This window comes from Aphidius gifuensis, linkage group LG3 (genome assembly GCF_014905175.1).
Source record: "Aphidius gifuensis isolate YNYX2018 linkage group LG3, ASM1490517v1, whole genome shotgun sequence".
Classification (NCBI taxonomy): Eukaryota; Metazoa; Arthropoda; class Insecta; order Hymenoptera; family Braconidae; genus Aphidius; species Aphidius gifuensis.
The window spans coordinates 15578496-15594297 of record NC_057790.1 but is presented as its reverse complement, the minus strand read 5'-3'; the positions used below and the strand labels follow the sequence as shown (position 1 = coordinate 15594297).

Here is a 15802-nt window from a genome sequence, read left to right as displayed (position 1 = left end):
GCATGAGTTGACCATGTGAGGGAATATTCGAGTTTGTAAAAAGTTATAAAAAAGTACATAAATTAAATCGTTGTTTAAAATATTTTAGAAAAAATATAAACCAAAATTGTTAGTCATATGTTTTTTGAAATTGTATGATCTCGTGATCTAGCCATAAAAAACAGAGTAATGTTTAAAACTTATCAACTTATTGTATTTTGTTTAAAAAATAAAAAGAATAAAAATCTGGTCAGTCTGGGACCGACAGACATGTGGTTCGACCCGGAACACAATACTTATGGGGCTAAAAAAAATTAAAGCAATACGTATGAGGCTCGAAAAAATTTAAGCAGTACGTATGAGGCTTAGAAAATCTAAAGCAATACTAATGGGGATAGAAAAAATTAAAGCAATACGTCTGGAGCTGAAAAAAAATCAAGCTATACGTATGAGGCTTAGAAAATACAAAGCAATACGTATGAGGCTCAGAAAATTCAATGCAATACGTATGAGGCTTAAAAAAATTAAAGCAATACGTATAGGGCGGAAGAAAATTAAAGCAATGCATATGAGGTATTGTATAGGATGACACGCAAAATCGTGAAGCGTTCCACATTTTTTGTGGAACCAGAAACTTAGAAAAAATAACGAAGTTCCCCCGCCGGGAATCGAACCCAGGTCTTTTGCTTTCCGGGCAAACGCCTTGACCACTAGACCACAGGGCTTCTTATTTTTTCTAAGTTTCATCAAGTTAACTCCGACGTCCTTCTATGCGTCAATTCATTTTTTGAAAAAAACCAGAAACATTGTACTACATATGTATTACATAATAATTTCTTATTGTTTCCTAAGTTAATCACACTCTAATAAGTTGACGGTGCTCAGCAAAACGCTGGCCACATGCTCCAACGAATGTTACCAGGTCTTTTTTATATTTATATTTATTGAAGTTGTTTCATAACCTTGTTTCATATTTGAGTAATCTGCATCGGACTCATATATCGTATGTTGTAGAATAAATAGTTATTAAATAATAGTAGAAATTCAAATTGTTGTTAAAATATAATAAATCAAAATTCGAATTTTACAAGCATTTATACTATTCGTAGTTCTTGTTTTATCTAGTTTTGGCTAGTTTCGCCATGTTTCATTTTTTTGATTTTCAGTTTTGTTCTTTTTTCTGAATTTAATACTATCTGAACTATGAATCTGAGAGTGTAAGTTACGAGGGTTGATATGATCTTTAGAAATTTCTCTATCATATTCTAGTTCTTTGAAATGGATAAGCAATCAAATGAAAAAAAGACAGACGTTTAAGCAAAAATCTAGATAGAGACTTCGTTTTAGGCTCAAAAAATGCGTCTTCAAAAACTCTATTGTCCGCATCATAGACTTTTTTTGCTATGAGCAATAGTTTCTAAAGCAGAGAAAAAACCTTGAAATTAAAAAAAAAAAAACGACATTTTTTTTTTTTTTTCTCAAATAGTATGGATCATAGAACAAAAAGTTTCTAGAAAACACTAGAAACTCAAGAACACTGAAAAAATCAAGATAAAGACTTCGTTTTAGCCTAAATTTTTTAACAATTTTGGAAAAAGCTGTTACCGAGTTCGCTCCCAAGCCGGATTAAGGCCTAAAAAAAATCCGAGTTCGCTCTGAAACGCGATATTTTGGCTTCCGAGTTCGCTCCCGAAGCTCTCTTTCTAATATTCCCCTACTTTCATTTTAGGTACCCCCTTCTTTTACATTTCCCTTTACGTTAAGGCTAAGTAAAAAATCTTGCTGAGTAAACTACTGTAGATATTGATTGTTTGGCTACAATTACAGCTAAGTAAAAAATCTAGCTAAGTAAAATAATGTAGATATTGATTGTTTGGCTATATAATTAAAGCTAGATCTTGAGTATAAAAATAGGAAATAGCGAGCTAGCAAAGTGGAGGGGGGGGGGTGGCAGGGGAAGCTATGGAGCGAACTCGGATTCTTCATTTTTTTTAAAACGGGAGCGAACTCGGATGAACTGGATTGCCCGAAAAGTTTAATCCGCTTATTTCTTGGGCTTGAGAGCGAACTCGGCAATTGCCTTGGAAAATTAGGCAATAAATAACCCAACGTAGAATTGACATAGAAGCATCGTATTCGGCTTATATTTTGCGTCTCAAAAAACTCTATCGCCCGCATAATGAGGTTTTCCCTCTATCTTCAATAGTTTTTGAGGAAAAAAAATGAAACTTCAAAATAGAAAAAAAAAAGTTAGATATTTAATTTTTTTGCCCAAAAACAGAGCTTTTTAATAACTTTTAATTGAGCCTAATACAATGTTTTTATCTTCAGTATCCTGAAAGTTATAGCATTTTTAATCGATTTTTTAACAATTTTCTAAAATTAGACAATTAATAACTCAACGTAGAATTGGATATATTGGAATAAAGACTTCGTAATAGGCTCATATTTTGCGTCTTAAAAAACTCTATCGCTCGCATAGTTTGTTTTTTCTGCTATCTTTAATATTTTTTGAGAAAAATAAACATAAAAAAAAACGCCCCAACAAACGTTACTCAGTCTTTTTTTACTTTACTTTTTTCCCTCGGTTGAATTAGGATTTAACGTTTTAGTTGTTGTTGAAGTCATTGTTATATTTTTAATTTTTTTATATTCGTTTATTTTCAATTCCTTTAATGCTATCACGTCACTCATTTTTCCCTCGAAATTTTCCGCCTCTTTATTCTATATAGTTAGTTTAATCTAAAATATATTTTCTATCTCTCTAAAGTAAGTTTAGTATCTTCACTTAGTTTTATTAAATTTTTTTTCACTTAAATTTTATTTTACTTCGTAATTACTGTCGTCTGCTAACGAGATTGTTCTTTTTTTTAATAACCGTAGACTGGAATGCGTATGAAGCTGAGCTGGAGAAATAAATTGAGTTCTTCCCGGCAAGGTTTAACACTCCGAGTGAAATCGAAGGCGCAGCGACATATTTGCAGGGCGCAATGGTCGAAGCGTATGAAAATAACTGTCCTTTAAGCGTTGTAAGAAATAAGAGTGGATGGTGGAGTAGCGAGTTACAGAAGCTAGGGTATGGTGTATGTGTAAGAGCTCTGAACAAGGTACTTTAAGGACCCTAATGAGACCGGGAGCTGCAGAGCACTATAGAGCTCTGCAAAAAAAATTGAAGGAGGCGTTGAGAATGTCCAAGACGAACTTCTGGAGAAAGTTCTGTGGAAAAACCTCTAGTGTTCCAGACGCGGCAAAGCTTAAGAAAATTATTGCCATGGAAGGTAGTCGAGCAGGACCACTCAAACTTCCAGAGGGGTAGGGGGTTATGCTTTAGACCAGAGGGAAAAGCGTGGGTTCCTGCTGGATAAACACTTTCCTGGGTATGTAGAAACCTCTCTGATGGATACCTGGAACGAACCAATGGTGTTGGGACGCCGAGACTGGGTTATTGCGTCTAGAGTGGTAAATATCGATAGAGTAAAATGGGTGGTGAATGGGTTTGAACCTTATAAGAGTCCGGGAACCGTTAAGGTATTACCGGTTATGCTCCAAAAAGGTTTGAATCATACACTTGTACTACTAAGCAAGACCTTTAGGGCGTGTATTGTCACGGGTACCGATACAATAGCGCAAAACGTAAGTAGTTTTTATTAGTCTTAGTCTTTGAATTGTTCTTTACCATTGGTCTAACCAAGGATGTCCGCAGGGGTGAGTGCTATCCCCGCTGTTATGGAGGCCGAGGATTTCCACCAGGGTTTTAACGCTCAGGGATATGCAGAGAATATAGCTATCGTAATACAAGCAGGAGATGCGAACACCACCTGTAGCAGATTTCGAATTGCACTAAGTATAGTTATACGGACTACGTGTCAATCCGGACAAGACAGAACTGGTAGTCTTCACGCTTAAAAAGGGCTAGAAGGGTGAAAAAGTCCAAAATTCTATAGCAAAGATTTTGTACCCTCAAACTCAATCGAACATCTAGGTGTTATTTTAGATAAAAGACTTAATTAGAGATTGCAGGGCTGTTATGATGCTATATACGCTCAGTAGAATCTACGGTAGAAACCAGGGTATTAACCCAAGTATCATGGCCCGGATGTACCAAGCGGTTGTCATACCTGTGGTAGTGCATAGGACTATTGCTTGGTGAAAGTGAATCGAGCAAGTAGGTGCCAGGGGACTTCTGAGAGGTATTACAGGGGCTGGAAAGTCAACCCTTTTTTGTGCTTTGGGAGCACTATAGGATCCGCTACATCTAATAGTGAGGATAGCAGCACTAAGTGTCGCGGGCGGACTTATAAGAAATAGGCAGTGGGTGGGACGCGTGGGACCAGTAGGTCACTATCGAGTATTACTGTCGAGCAAAGAAATTTAAATTCTGCGGTATTAGCTAGGCAGGACTTTCCGGATACTTTGAAAGTATCTTTCAATACAGGTAGAAATAAGGGTAAGTTATCTGGAACGGAAGAAGTGGATAAATACACCGGGACCGACCTCGGGATGTGATCTCATCTGGTTCACAGATCGATCCAAGACCAAGGAAGGCACTTCAGCAGGGATCTAGCTTCAAGGATCGTCCAAGGAGACTAATTTTGCTCTGAGTAAAATCTGCACGGTCTTTTAGTCGGAAGTGTTCGCAATGTTAGAATGTGCAGAGATGAACTTGGAACGTGGCTATAGGAACAAGAGGATTTGTATCTGTTCTGATTGTCAAGCAGCTGGCAATTGCACCAGCAGACAAATCAGCCTTGGTAAGGGAATGTCAGGAGAAATTGGATTTACTGGCATCGCGAAACAAGGTCAATTTTTTTTGGGTACTCGGGAATCCAGGGTAATAAGACGGCCGATGAATTGACTCGTGGAGGTTCAGCAAGGAGACTCTTTGGCCCGGGACCAGCCGTGGGGGTTGCGGATTGCTTTGTTCAGACAGAAATTCGCGCCTATCAACACACGGTACATAGAAAACTATGAAGAGAGTAGCCCAAGGCGAGTAAAAATCACGGTTTTCTATGTGAATCTGATTAGGAGGTAGCTTGGCAGCTACTAAATATGAGTGGGTGTCAGCTGATGCTAGTTGTAGGACTGTTAACGGGACACTGTAGACTCAGGGCATAAATAATTTCAGTTCGCACCTAATGGTAGTCACTCGCTCGTTGTGACAGCCAATCAGTCATCGGTTTTTGAAGAGGTGCTGAAGACAAAGGCATCCCTTCATTTTCTCACTCTGCACATACGCGTTTATGATACATAATGGTAGTTTTTAAGCTGAAAAAATAAAAGTATAATTAGTATGTAGACTCAGGGCACATCTGAAAAGGATAGGACTAGTACGGGATGACATTTGTCGCAAGTGCGATGAAAGGAAGAAAGAAACAGCGAGTCATGTGCTATGTTATTGTATAGAATTGGTCGAGCTTTCTAAGTCGTTTTCTAAGTCTGCCTCTGAATTTTTTTGATTCATCATTTTGATTTTCCTTGTGTTTCTGTTTGGTGTTATTATTTATTTTCAGATTGACAGCTGTATCATTGTTGTTATTTGTTTGTTCCGTCATATTTGTTATATGATCTTGACTGCAGCTTCGTTGTCTAGGTGGAGAGACAAACATTGTGAAGTGATGTTCTGTGTTACCGATCTTGTTTTTCATAATTAATATCCCGGAAAAAACGGTTTGTATACAACCATATACTGCCGTAGCAGTAAAGTAGTCTGCGAAGCGCTGTACTTAGAGATGTGAGTCGATACGGTACCGTATTAAATACCGTATTAATACCGTATTAATACCGAGCGCCAAATACCATACAGATACCGAAATACCGATGTTCCCACGTAAAAATACGGTATCTGTCATTTGATACTAAAATACACCTCTTTAGATGTAAAAATACGGTAGCAATACGGTATCAAAAATTTGTACATCTTGGCGCTAGTGGGCAGTGGCACATGGCATCAGCCATTTTAGAAACAATTATTATTATTTATTTTTTTTTGTTGATGGAAAAAAACCCAAAGAAATAAGATAAATGATACAATAGAGGTAATAACTTAATTAAATAATTTATAAATATAATTGTTTATAAATTGCACCAGTAATTTTTATTATAAAATTCATTCGTATATTTGATTAATTTTAGGACACTGAATTATTTAATTGCCAATAAATAAATCTAAATTAAAAATATACTGTGGCATAAGCAAACGAGGTTAGTTTATATTTTTTGTCTGTTTATTGTCTGTAAATAATTATGTTCAATTATTTTCTTTCTTTTAGGGCTCTTGATTCATTCAATTATCAATAATGGCAAATAAATTGAAAGATGTCATCAAGAAGTTCTTTTTGCCCACGACAACAGAAAGTAAATGTGACATTTTTCTATGCAAATTTGTAACAAAAATTATGCATGGAATGCAAGTCGTATGAAGGATCACTTGCTGAACCAGTGCAAACATCGAGATCCATCAGTTATTTCTCGTCTGAAACCGTTTATTAAATTCAATAATTCATTAAAAATAAGAGAAAATAAATTGTCTGTATCATTAAACAGTAGTGGTTCGACAGATAATTCTTTCATAACTGAAGATTCAAGTGATCCACAAAAACCAACATCTGCATCAGAAAGTCCTAATAAATGCCAAAAACGTAAAAATGATCAAGAACAACGTCATTATGATCATCATCATTCAAAACGAGCCAAAAAAACTGTTAAAAATTATTTTGATACAGTAGCTTTAAAAGATCAACAACATTATGATATACTTATGGCAAAGACCATTTATGCTTCTGGTTTGCCATTGACACTCACTGAAAATCCTTTGTGGATTAAATATTTTAAAGCTATTCGTCCATCACTCATATTACCCTCACGTAATAAGCTATCTAATGATGAAGTATACAACGAGATGAACAACAAAGTAAAAGAACTAATTAAAAAAGCACCAGCTGTTGGTATCCAATGTGATGGCTGGTCCAATGTAAACAGTCAGGGAGTAATTAATTTTATTGTAACTACACATGCACCATTATTTGTTAAATCAGTTGCAACTGGGACAAATAGTCATAATAGTGATTACATAGCTCAAGAAATAAACAAAGTAATTCATGAAGTTGATCCAAATAAAGTTGTTGGATTGGTTGCTGACAATGCAAGTGTGATGGGAAAATCAAGTAAAATTGTCACTTCTACAAAACCTTGGATATCATCTTATGGATGTGTTGCCCATATTTTAAATTTATTTCTCAAAGATATTGGTTCATTAAATTCTGTACAAAAGCTCTTAGATGTTGCTAAAAATATTATAAATGAAATAAAATCCAACCAAATATTGTTGGCAACTTTCGAACAAATTCAGAAAGATAATCCTGATAAAGTTTCAACCAGCTTGAAATTACCTCCAAACACACGATTTGGTGCAATTTATTTATGTTTAAAAAGTTTACTTGTTAACAAACATAATTTAAAAAATTTGGCAGTATCAAAAAAAGCAGAACAATACATGAAACCTTTAACATCAAAAATTATTCTTGAGCATCCTGAAACATTTTGGTTCAAATTATTCAATATCACTGTTATACTTAAACCAATACATAAATGGATATCAAAACTTGAAGGTGATAGACCAAATTTAAGTTTAGTATCAGAGTGTTTTTATGAAATGAAATATCATTTGATAAAACATGTGGAAACGCCTGTGCTAGATGCTGGAGATAATGAATTAATTATGAAAAAATTTGAAAAACGTCAAGCAATGGCTCTTCGTCCTGTTCACTATGCTGCAAATATGTTAGATCCTTTGTTCAGAGGTAAAAATTTAGAACCAAAAGATATTGATTTAGCAACAGATTTTATTCATCAGTTGGCTGAACATTTCAATTTAAATATTGAAATTTTTACAATAGAGCTGCGTAAATATCTGGATAAAATAGGGATTTGGTCCAAAAGCTACATATCATTAGAAGTAATCTTCTAAGTCCTTTTGAGTGGTGGACTTCACAGGCTCCTGTAAGTTCACTAAGTACAATAAGTGCTGCTATATTTTCTTTAAATAGTACAACGCTCTTACTGAAAAGACTTTCAGTACACATGGTTGGATCCACTCACGGAGAAGAAATCGTTTATTAGTTGATAGAGCAGCTAAAATTGCTTTTATTGTGCATAACGAAAAATTATTTCAAGCCAAAAAAAAAAATAGAAAAAAAAAAGCAGTGAATGTCTGGGCTGGATGATAATGATGATGGTAATGTTGTTCATCAAGATGATGATGATGATGATGATGATGATGATGATGATGATGATGATGATGGTGATAATTAAAATGACAAATGTGATAAAGCTAATCAAGACTAGTTGATCTGGTCAAAAGTACTATTTAGCATAATAAGTATATATAATAATAAGAATATAATATTTTTAAACAATAAAAATATATACTTAATATATTTTTTTTTATGAAACTTTAAAATAATATTAAAATATTATATATTTCAGGTGCTACTACAATCCCAAGACTGTACTAAGCAATAAAAAATTTTCTTATAATGAAATAATAAAAAAGTTTAATAATAAATTATTTATTTTATTTATTTATGTCAATTTATAATAGTTTAATAATTTATGTATACCTTTATTCAATTTTTATTACAGATATTGTTTTTTCTATTTTTTTCTATTCTATTTAATGAAAAATTTTAATAATTAATTATTTAGACTCGATAATTAAATAATTAATTCGCTTCATTTATTTTGATAGTAAAAAATTTTAAAGTTCGGTGCAAAAAAGATGGCGGACAGTAAAATTGACACTAGCGCCACTCAATGTTGAACTTTTGATACCGAATTTTTTACATCTATAGGGGTGTATTTGGTATTAATACGGTATCGTATCAAAAATTCAGTTTGATACCGTATTTTAACATACAGAACACCCATTTGGTAAAAAAAATACCGGTATTTTTACATCTCTAGCCTTTTCCTTGAACATTCTTACTTTTTTAAAATAAATAACATGTATTTCATTTGTAAATAAATAAATGACTAAGGACAAGCAGTAGCTATGCATATGGATAAAATTTGAGTTACTGAGAGATCACGTGGGTTTTATCCGTTTTATCCTGTTTTAAACGTTTTATCTACGGATAATTGTAAACAACTCAAAAACTCACAATATGCCCATCCCTGCCCAGCACTACGTGTATTTTTGAGGCGGCTTATTTTGCAGTCTAGTTCCTTCTGATTCCCCGGCCAAGGTTCAGTTATGTTTCATTCATATGGTAATCCTGTTTATTTTCTACAGTATCGGTCTCAAGTCTGCTTTACTAGCTCAATGGCAGATTTCTTCGAATAAATTAAAATAATATAAACAAAGTTATATGTATCAATTTTAAATTCAATTTACGATTGAAAAAGAGTTAATTGTATATAATAAATTAGATTTCTATAGAAAAAATGGCTAAGGAAAGGAAGTTGCCTACTTGTTAATTTTTTAGGTTAAATTTATTCTTTGTAACTTAACATGTTGCAACATCCTTCGGTAATTAGAAAAACATATAAAATTGATAAATAGTTAAAACACCAGGTCGTCTACGATATTTTGTTTCTTCAATTATATTAGGGATATGATTCAATTATATTTAGTTTAGTATAAAGTAAATTTTTTTTATTTGTTATTGGTAATGCTGTTGTTTCATCGACTCTTGGTGGATTTTGTCCTACACAAGTGATTATAATCGTTAATGTGTATCTCTATTTATTAATTTGAATGATAGATCATTGATATCAACATAGATGTATATTGTAACAAACCTATAGATTATTTTATGAAATATTCTCTCCTGGAGTCATGGATCGATTAGCACTGTTGGAGATACAAAGTCTGATGACACGTCCCTGACTAAATATATTTACAACTGCTACACTACCGGACACAAATCTTAACTTACAGGCTGACACTAAACAAACATACACAACCATACACTACACACACACTATATGCACTCCTATATAATATACTCATTCCAGTTTCGGCCGCCGTGCACTTTACACTCTTGCCTCGCATTATATATTGTCTGACTGCTAATTAAATAAACGTAACCAATAATATTAAACTGTACTTGTTATTATTTATGATCTACCCTCACATAACCAACAGGTTATGGGCCCAGGCATTTAGCCTAAAATTAAATAACAAGCATTTAAATAAATTTTCTCGTTTAACGTACAACGCGTCTAGTGAAAACGTGTAGCGTCTATTGCATCAGAAACCGCGTGTGAACAGTGAGTGCTTATATATATAAAAATTAGTGACAATGGCGAAATCTCACGTTATCTCAATTGATCCATTAAAACATGATAATTATGAAATATAGAAAGTCCGGATGGAATCATATTTATATAAATTGGATCTCTGGGATATCGTATCAGGCGTTAAAACAAAACCTCCAACAGAATGTGATGATTGGAATCAAAAAGATAAACTGGCCAGATGTGAAATAATCCTAGCCGTTTCAGCTAGTGAATTACAAAGTATTAATTCTACAAATACGTCCAAAGAATTATGGGACAAAATTAAAAATGAGCATCAGTCAAGTGCACCAATAAATAGAGTGACTTTACTTGCCATGCTTACTCGTTTTAAAATGGATAGCGCAAAAAGCATCGGAGATAATATTAATGGATACTTTGACCTTGTTAATAAATCCAAACAAATAAATTTGGAAGTAACAGATGAAATTTTGGCCATGTTTTTATTAAATAGTTTGCCTGAAGAATTTGAAAATTTTAGAATGATAATTATGACTAGAGAGACTTTTCCATCATTGCAAGATCTGCGCTCGAAACTTCTAGAAGAGTCAGATGCAAGAAAATCTATTACAGAAAATAGTGGAAACAGTCAAGGTCAGAGAGCCATGTACGCAAAATCTTCGTTTGGCCGAAAAGGCCCGAGCAATCGAAACTCGTTTTCTCGAGGTGGAAAACGACCTGCACATAAACCGCCGTCACACACAGAAACAGATGACCGGTATAACAATAACAACAGAGGCGGAGGAACGAATGGACAGAGAAGATGGACCCCGCACAACAACAATAACAAAGGTTTTGACAGAAAGTCAAGCAATACAATACGCTGTGAAAGGTGCAATGGTTACAATCACCATGCAAAAGATTGCTATTCGAAAAATATTTATAAACATGCAAATTATGCAGAAGAAGAAGAAGAAGATGAATACGATGAAAATATTGAACTCGCTGCAAGTGCTCAAACAAATGAAGAAATCGCATTAATGAATTATGTAAACAATGCTAACAAATCAAACGATAAAAATTTATGGTGCTTAGATAGTGGCAGTACATCACATATCACTGCAAACAATAAGCTATTTAAACAAATTTAAAATTAAGCCTTGTCAATAATGATTCAACAAAAATAAGTGGTGTTGGTGAAATTAAAATAAATATTAATGATGGTAATAAACAAAAGACAGTGAAATTAGATCGTGTTTTATATGTGAATGATTTAAGAACTAATTTACTGTCAGTGTCAAAAATGACAGATAAAAATTATAAAATCCTCTTTGAAAAAGAAAAAGCGACAATATCTGACATAAATGATAATGTACTGATAACAGCAAAGCGAATTGGCAATCTATACTATATCCAAGAGAGCCAAAACGCTGCAAATCTTGCCGAATTTAATTCTAAAAATGACTTTGAAAAATGGCATCATCGTCTAGGCCATGTCAACGAAAAAGATATAAAGCTCATGTGTAAACAAGGAATATTAAATACACCAAAATCACTTCAAGAAATTAAAAACTGTGAAGTGTGCGCTCAAGAAAAAGCTGTCAATCAACCATTTCCAAAATCCAATGACGGGAGGACAACAGATTGACTAGAAATAGTCCACAGTGACGTAAGCGGTCCAGTTCGATGCCCTTCTCACAGTGGACACAGATTCTTCATCACCTTCATAGATGACTACTCAAGATGGGGTGAAGTATACTTTTTAAAACATAAAAATGAAGCGTTAGAAAAATTTAAAATATATAAATCTATGGTTGAAAATTTTACTGGCAAGAAAATTAAAATGTTACAGACAGATAATGGTCGAGAATACTGCAATTCAAACTTTGATAAATTCCTACAAGAAAATGGAATTAAGAGGAGGTTAACTGTACCATATACACCACAACAAAATGGCGTAGCTGAAAGAAAAAATAGAACCCTGGATGAAATGGCAAGGTGCATGATGCGACATGCTGAAATACCAGGTATATTTTGGGCTGAAGCAATCAATACAGCCAATTATATTCGTAACAGATGTCCAACAAAACCTTTAAATGGCAAAACGCCTCATGAACTGTGGACAAATAAAATTCCAAACGTTGACCATTTTCAAATTTTTGGGACAACAGTATATGCCTTAGATAACAAAATAAACAAAGGCAAATTTGATTCACGAGCAAACGAATGTGTATTTGTTGGATATTCAGATACATCAAAAGCATACAGAGTCTGGAATCCAGAAACTCGAAAAATAATAATATGCCGCAGTGCAAAATTCATGAATGATAAGTATTATAATAATATGTATGAAGAAATTCTAGGTGAAGGTGGGGACATGGTGAACCAAAATCCACCATCGAATTCCCTCAAAATAATCTCCTTATATAAAAAGGACAGTTGTCATCGATCTTCCGAATATTTGATTGGTTATTTTCTTTCTCAGTCACTCTTACACAAATTTTTTTTTTTTCGTCGTCAGGGAAATCAATAAATTACATCATTTATATATTTTGAAATCAAGATTCGTTATTTTAGTATTTGACAGATTTCTGCTAGAATTAAAATAAGTATTTATGTTATAACTTATAATAATTATTTTTTTTTCTGATAATTAATATAGGTATATATATAATACGTATGGGGTAAGCAATACGTATAAAGCAAGTTATACGTATGCGGTAAGCAATACGTATGAGGCAAGTAATACGTATGGGGTAACGAATACGTATGAAGTAAGCAATACGTATGGGGTAAGCAATACGTATGAGGCAAGTTATACGTATATGAGGCAAGTTATACGTATGAGGCAAGTGATAAGTATGGCGTAAGTTATACGTATGGGGTAAGCAATACGTATGAGGCAAGCCATACGTATGAGGTAAGCAATACGTATCAGGCAAGTCATACGTATAGGGTAACCAATATGTATGAGGCAAGTAATACATGTGGAAAGAGCGTGATTGTGATAATTATTTTCGAAAAACTATTTTTCATCGTTATTAAACGCGCCAAGTGATCTCGTTAATAATAAACTATCAATTAATAATGAATATGTTTCAGACAATGAATCCATTGATGATTTCCAACTAGCTCCAGAAACACCTATTAGAGAAAATCTACCAGATAGACCAAATAATACATCAATAAGAGGTCGTGGTAGACCAACTATATTGAGAACAGGTGGTAAAGGTAGACCTAGAAAAATATATCAACAAATAAGAAACAATACAATAGAAATTGTAGATGACTCTGAAGATGAGCTACCAAATGAACTAACAGCTGATGAAATTGCAAACCTAACTGAAGACCCAATTACAATTCAAGATGCCAAAAATTCTGATGATGCCGAAGAATGGCAACAAGCAATCGAAAATGAATTACTATCTCAAATTAAAAACAAAACATGGGATATTGTACCAAAACCAAAAGACAGAAAAGCTATTGGCAATAGATACGTCTTCAAGACAAAAGAAATTCCTGGCTCAATTTCTGGCAAAAAGAAAGTCAGATTAGTAGCTAAAGGATGCTCTCAAAAATCAGGTGAAGATTATTTTGAAACATTCTCACCAGTTGCAAGACTCACTTCAATAAGAGTCATGGCTGCACTAGCAGCAGAATTTGGACTCATGATACATCAAATGGATGTCGTAACAGCCTACCTGAATGGTGACTTGAATGAGAAAGTCTACATGAAAGTCCCTGAAGGGCTTGAAGATATGCTGACTAAAATGTTGTCAGGCAAACCTGTCGGATCGAGTAGGCAGGTCATGTCAGACACACGCATTTTAGAAACAGCAGAAAATTGGAAAAATTAACTCCATAATGAGAACAACAAAGTCTGTTTATTAAGAAAAGCATTATATGGACTTAAACAGGCTGGAGTTCAATGGAATAGGAAACTGGTAACTGAATTGAAGAAATTAGGTCTACAACAGCTTACTCAGGATCCATGCATGTTTGTCGCCAGAGACAAACACGACATCATGATAATATTAATATATGTGGATGACATGCTCATTGCATCTGCTAATATTACATGGATAAATAAAATCAAATCGTCACTCTCCAAAGTTTTTGAAATGAAAAATCTTGGTGAAGTAAAACGATGCTTAGGTATAGAATTTAGCAGGCCTAAAATAAATGATGTAGTACAATTAAATCAGAAGAAATACATAGAGGATATTCTTGAAAGATTTGATATGTCAAACTGCAAGCCAGTCTTGACTCCTATCGAGGCTAACTGCAACTTAGAGAAACCAAAGAATATAAATAATGATGAACTCCAAAGATTTCCATACAGGCAATTCATTGGAGCTCTAATGTATTTAGCCATTTCTACCAGGCCAGACATCTCATATGCAGTAAGCTATCTTAGTCAATTTAACTCATGTTACTCATCTGAACATTGGAAAGCAGCAAAAAGAGTTCTCAGATATTTAAAAGGCAGTATAGATACCAAGCTTGTATATAAAAGAACTGGTAAACAATTATATGGTGTTGCTGATGCTGATTGGGCAGGTGACAGAAATGATAGAAAATCATATACTGGATATGCTTTCATATTGGCTGGTGCCAGTATATCATGGGAATCAAGAAAGCAAAGAACTATCGCTTTATCTAGCACTGAAGCTGAATATATGGCTTTATCAGAGTCAACCAGAGAAGCGTTATACTTGCAAGAGCTATTTCGTCAGATTGGTATGTTAATAGAACATACAACTATTTACAATGACAATCAAAGTGCTCAAAAACTTGTATTTAGCCAAGCATATCATTCTCGCACTAAACATATTGACATTAGACATCATTTCATCAGAGACGTCTATGAACAAGGGCGAGTAACACCATCATATCTATCAACTGATAAGATGCCAGCAGACATGTTAACTAAAGGGTTAACATCCACTAAACTGACAAGTTGCAGCCAAGGACTTGGTCTACAAATAACGTAAACAGGTTCTACGCCATCATCTTTGAGAGGAGGTGTTGGAGATACAAAGTCCGATGACACGTCCCTGACTAAATATATTGACAACTGCTACACTACCGGACACAAATCTTAACTTACAGGCTGACACTAAACAAACATACACAACCATACACTACACACACACTATATGCACTCCTATATAATATACTCATTCCAGTTCCGGCCGCCGTGCACTTTACACTCTTGCCTCGCATTATATATTGTCTGACTGCTAATTAAATAAACGTAACCAATAATATTAAACTGTACTTGTTATTATTTATGATCTACCCTCACATAACCAACAAGTACAAATGGTAAAATATTATTGCCTGGCTCAGTATAAGTAGTTGGTTCAGGGTCTTCCAATCAATTAGAGAACACAAAATAATTAGCAGTAAAATTAATATGAAATTTATTAAAACAAATAAGAAAATAAGTGACGTGACGCGTTCAATGACCCATTGTTAAAAGTACAAAATAATAACCCGATATACACACACATTCATACACCGGAGATCGTCTTCTCGTTGAACAATTACCTATATGCCTCCTAATCTTTCGTAAAGGTCTAGG

The 15802-nt window shown here is 34.1% G+C and overlaps 1 protein-coding gene across 1 annotated transcript; it reads left to right on the top strand.

The window, feature by feature from the left end:
* The first annotated feature begins 6018 nt into the window (after positions 1 to 6018).
* Positions 6019 to 8180, top strand: LOC122852060. Its single transcript, XM_044151624.1, has 2 exons — positions 6019 to 6180; positions 6249 to 8180. Exon 2 carries the CDS (start codon positions 6353 to 6355, stop codon positions 7943 to 7945), a length of 1593 nt encoding a protein of 530 aa, XP_044007559.1. The 5' UTR covers positions 6019 to 6180; positions 6249 to 6352; the 3' UTR covers positions 7946 to 8180.
* The last annotated feature ends 7622 nt before the right edge of the window (positions 8181 to 15802 follow it).

Coding starts and splice junctions, on each gene's coding strand:
- LOC122852060 (XM_044151624.1), top strand. CDS start 6,353: ATGCAAATTTGTAACAAAAATTATGCATGGAATGCAAGTCGTATGAAG.